The sequence below is a fragment of the Phaethon lepturus genome, unplaced genomic scaffold, assembly GCF_000687285.1.
Source record: "Phaethon lepturus isolate BGI_N335 unplaced genomic scaffold, ASM68728v1 scaffold39306, whole genome shotgun sequence".
Lineage (NCBI taxonomy): Eukaryota > Metazoa > Chordata > Aves > Phaethontiformes > Phaethontidae > Phaethon > Phaethon lepturus.
In genome coordinates, this window is record NW_010546275.1 from 1,104 (window position 1) to 3,988 (window position 2,885).

The following is a 2,885-nucleotide window of genomic DNA, read 5'->3' on the forward strand; positions in this document are numbered from 1 at the left end:
AGCGGAGCAGCAGCTGGCCCTGCCCTGGGCGAGGGCAGGCCAGGCAAGAAGGGCTCCAGCCTGTGCCTGGCCAGCAGGGCAGGGTGGCCAAGTGGCTGCCCCTCGCCCATGGGGTCTGTTCTCTGTCATCATTGGTATGAGGCACAATCCCTGAAGAGCCCAGCAGCCGTTGGGCGCTGGTGAGTTTTGGCCAAGCAGAAGCAGAGGGTGTCTGGGCTGGCTGGGGAGCAGAGGGGGTGATGCCTGGCTGCTCTGGGGTCAGCGGAGGAGCATGTGGGGCCAGAGGCACTAAGAAAGGACAGGGTCTCACTGTGCTAAACCTGTGTCTCCCTTTGGTGCTTGCAGGAGAGCCTGGGAGCACGCCAGCTCTGTGCCCCGCTGCCACCAGCACAGGCCCTGCCGCAGTATGGTCACTGGCCCCACTAGCCCCGTAAGGCTCTGTGACCAGGCATGGAGCTGGAAGGGTGGATCCCCTGTCCTCCCCAGGACAGCACAGTCCTGCTCCAGACACCTGTAAGGAACGGGGCTGAGGGAGGTAACGGCAGAACTCATGGCCAGTAGGACAGTGGGAAGACAGCAAAGAAAACCCCAAACCAACAGTGCAGGGGAGACAAGAGGCCCAAGAATATCCCAGAGGTAATGGAGGTGCTGAGAACAGGGGTGAGAGAGGAAAGAGGAGTCTGGGACTGGCTGTCCACAGGCACTGGCAAGGCACTGGAGTGGGGATGAGGGGTAGGGGGAGTGGTGCTGGCCCCAGACAGTAGAGGGGTTCTGGGATCTCAGCGGTGACCTGCACACTCACCCCCCTGGGGCAAGCAAGGCAGGGTCCCGTCCCTCCTACTCAGGTGATCACTTTGAACCCAAAATATTTGCGCAGCTGTTCCAGGAAGACAAAGGTGAGGATGGTGTGAGGAATGAGTCGGATGGCAGCAGGAACGAAGCCCTGGAAGGGGACAGCAAGAATGGGGACAGTCAGCACGTGCCTGGCCCTCGGCTTCCCTGTCAGGGCCAAGGGTGCCCAGCAGCCCAACTCACGGGGAGCAGCACGAGCTTGCAAGCGTGGGGGAGCGGCTGGCTGGGTATGCAGCATGAGCCCCGAGGAGCTAGGGTCTTGGTGGCAGGCAGAGACTACCACAGCGGTGAGGGAGGCACCACAGCCATCGCTGTGCACACAGATCTCAGCATCATGCATCAATCACTCTGCCCCCAAACACATCAGTGCTGGCATCACCACTATGTAGGCAGACTCTCAGTAGAAGCCCGGGTCAAATCCCACAGCCCCCGGTTCAGAAAGGGATTGGACACTGCCTGGGGAAGACGAGCAGACAGGCTGTAACAGGGAAAATGCCTGACATAGCATCTGGAAGAAACCTTGTGTGTGAGACCCCTTTTCAGGGGCCCTCCCAGGAGTGAAACTGAACACACGGGTCACTGCACCAAGCCTGGGCACATAGGGCCCAAGAGCTGACCAGCATCTGCTGGTCAGTAATGTCCAATGAGTTCTGGAGCACCACTGCCTGTCCCTGCATTCCTGGTTAGGAACTCAACGGGTGCAACAGGGCAGCTGCTGTGGTGCCCAGATCCAGGCTGCAAGCCCAGAAGCGGCCAAGGCTCACAATACTCTGGGGCCAAGCCAGGGACTGGCAGATGAAGGCCTGACACAGGAAGCAGTCAGGCTGCCGGCAGCAGAGCCTGGAAGGCTCCTGCCCCAGAATTGTTCTGGACCTTAACCTCTGCTCCCATCCTGGCCCAGTCTCCCCACCACCCTACCAGCCCATCCCACGCATCCACAGCCAGGTACCTTGTAGAAGGCGAGGGGGCCAAGCTTAGCAGTTTCCACGGCACAGTGGATAACACCCTGGAGCAAGATGGGGAGAGATGAGGCGGTGCCGGGAGGCAGAGGCCAGCGTGCGAAGAGGAGAGGACCGGCAGTAGGGAGGTGGGCAGGACAGGCTACTCACCCGGTACTCGCCCTGGGAGTTCATGAGGCGGGTCTTGAGCACGTCCAAGGGCTGGCACAGGAATGTAGCGCATCCACCCTGGGGAGAGTCAGCGGGGATCAGCAGCTCCAGTTCACGAAGGAGACCCAACTGCCATGGTCACTGGAGAGACCCAGAGCCCTGCCTGGGCCCAACCCCAGGCCAGAAGCCCCACAGGAGCCTCTGTGCCTGGCCCTGCTTCATCAGAGTCCTGAGAGGCAGCTCTGGCAGCTCCGGCAGCTCCAGCCTGGGGTCCTGAGCCCGGCTGCAGGCAAACCCAGCCCCAGCCCTGCCTCCCCGCAGCCAGCCCTGCTCACAGCGATGAAGCTGGCCAGGAAGTGAGTGAAGACATTGTCTGACAGCAACCCAGCTGTGAGAACGAGCTGCTTGGCCTGGTCATAACAGGAGAGCTGTGGAGACACAGTATATTAGTGACACAAAATACCCTTCCTTGCCACAACAGGGACCAACCCTGTCCCTACCCTGGGCACCTACCACCCAGCAGAGCTGTCCTACCTGCCCAACAGTGACTAGAGCCCCTCGGCTGGATGCCATCGTAGCTCCCGAGAAGAGTTTCTTCAAGCCCTCTGCAGACACATTTGGATCAACACGGTCCTGGGACATTACTCACACTCCCTCCACCCCAGGAGCCTCCTTCCCTGCCCGGACTGTCCCCCCGACTCCTCATACAACAGTGCTTAAAACACACAACAGCAGATACACTGCAGGAAAGGAGAATCCTTGAGAACAGCCCTACTTCCTCCCTGTTGCTGTTCCTTCCCCTTCCCACCTACTCCACCCTCTTGCGCTTTTCCACAGTGGCTCCCAGCAGGTCTCTCTTTTTCACTGGAGTATGGGCAGGCTGCCAGGTCCTGCCCCAGACAGATGCTGCGGAGGTGCCGAGCA

At 60.4% G+C, this 2,885-nt stretch overlaps 1 protein-coding gene across 1 annotated transcript in view; it reads right to left on the minus strand.

Annotated features, from left to right (window-relative positions):
- Window positions 1-821: 821 nt before the first annotated feature.
- SLC25A10 (solute carrier family 25 (mitochondrial carrier; dicarboxylate transporter), member 10) overlaps window positions 822-2,885 on the minus strand; it is a gene marked incomplete at its 5' end in the record, with an annotated part of 2,278 nt that continues 214 nt past the window's right edge. Inside the window, 5 exons of the mRNA XM_010289240.1 lie at window positions 822-943; window positions 1,802-1,858; window positions 1,962-2,039; window positions 2,297-2,389; window positions 2,496-2,566. Of these exons, the coding sequence (XP_010287542.1) occupies window positions 842-943; window positions 1,802-1,858; window positions 1,962-2,039; window positions 2,297-2,389; window positions 2,496-2,566 (401 nt within the window). The remainder of the gene's footprint in view (window positions 944-1,801; window positions 1,859-1,961; window positions 2,040-2,296; window positions 2,390-2,495; window positions 2,567-2,885) is intronic.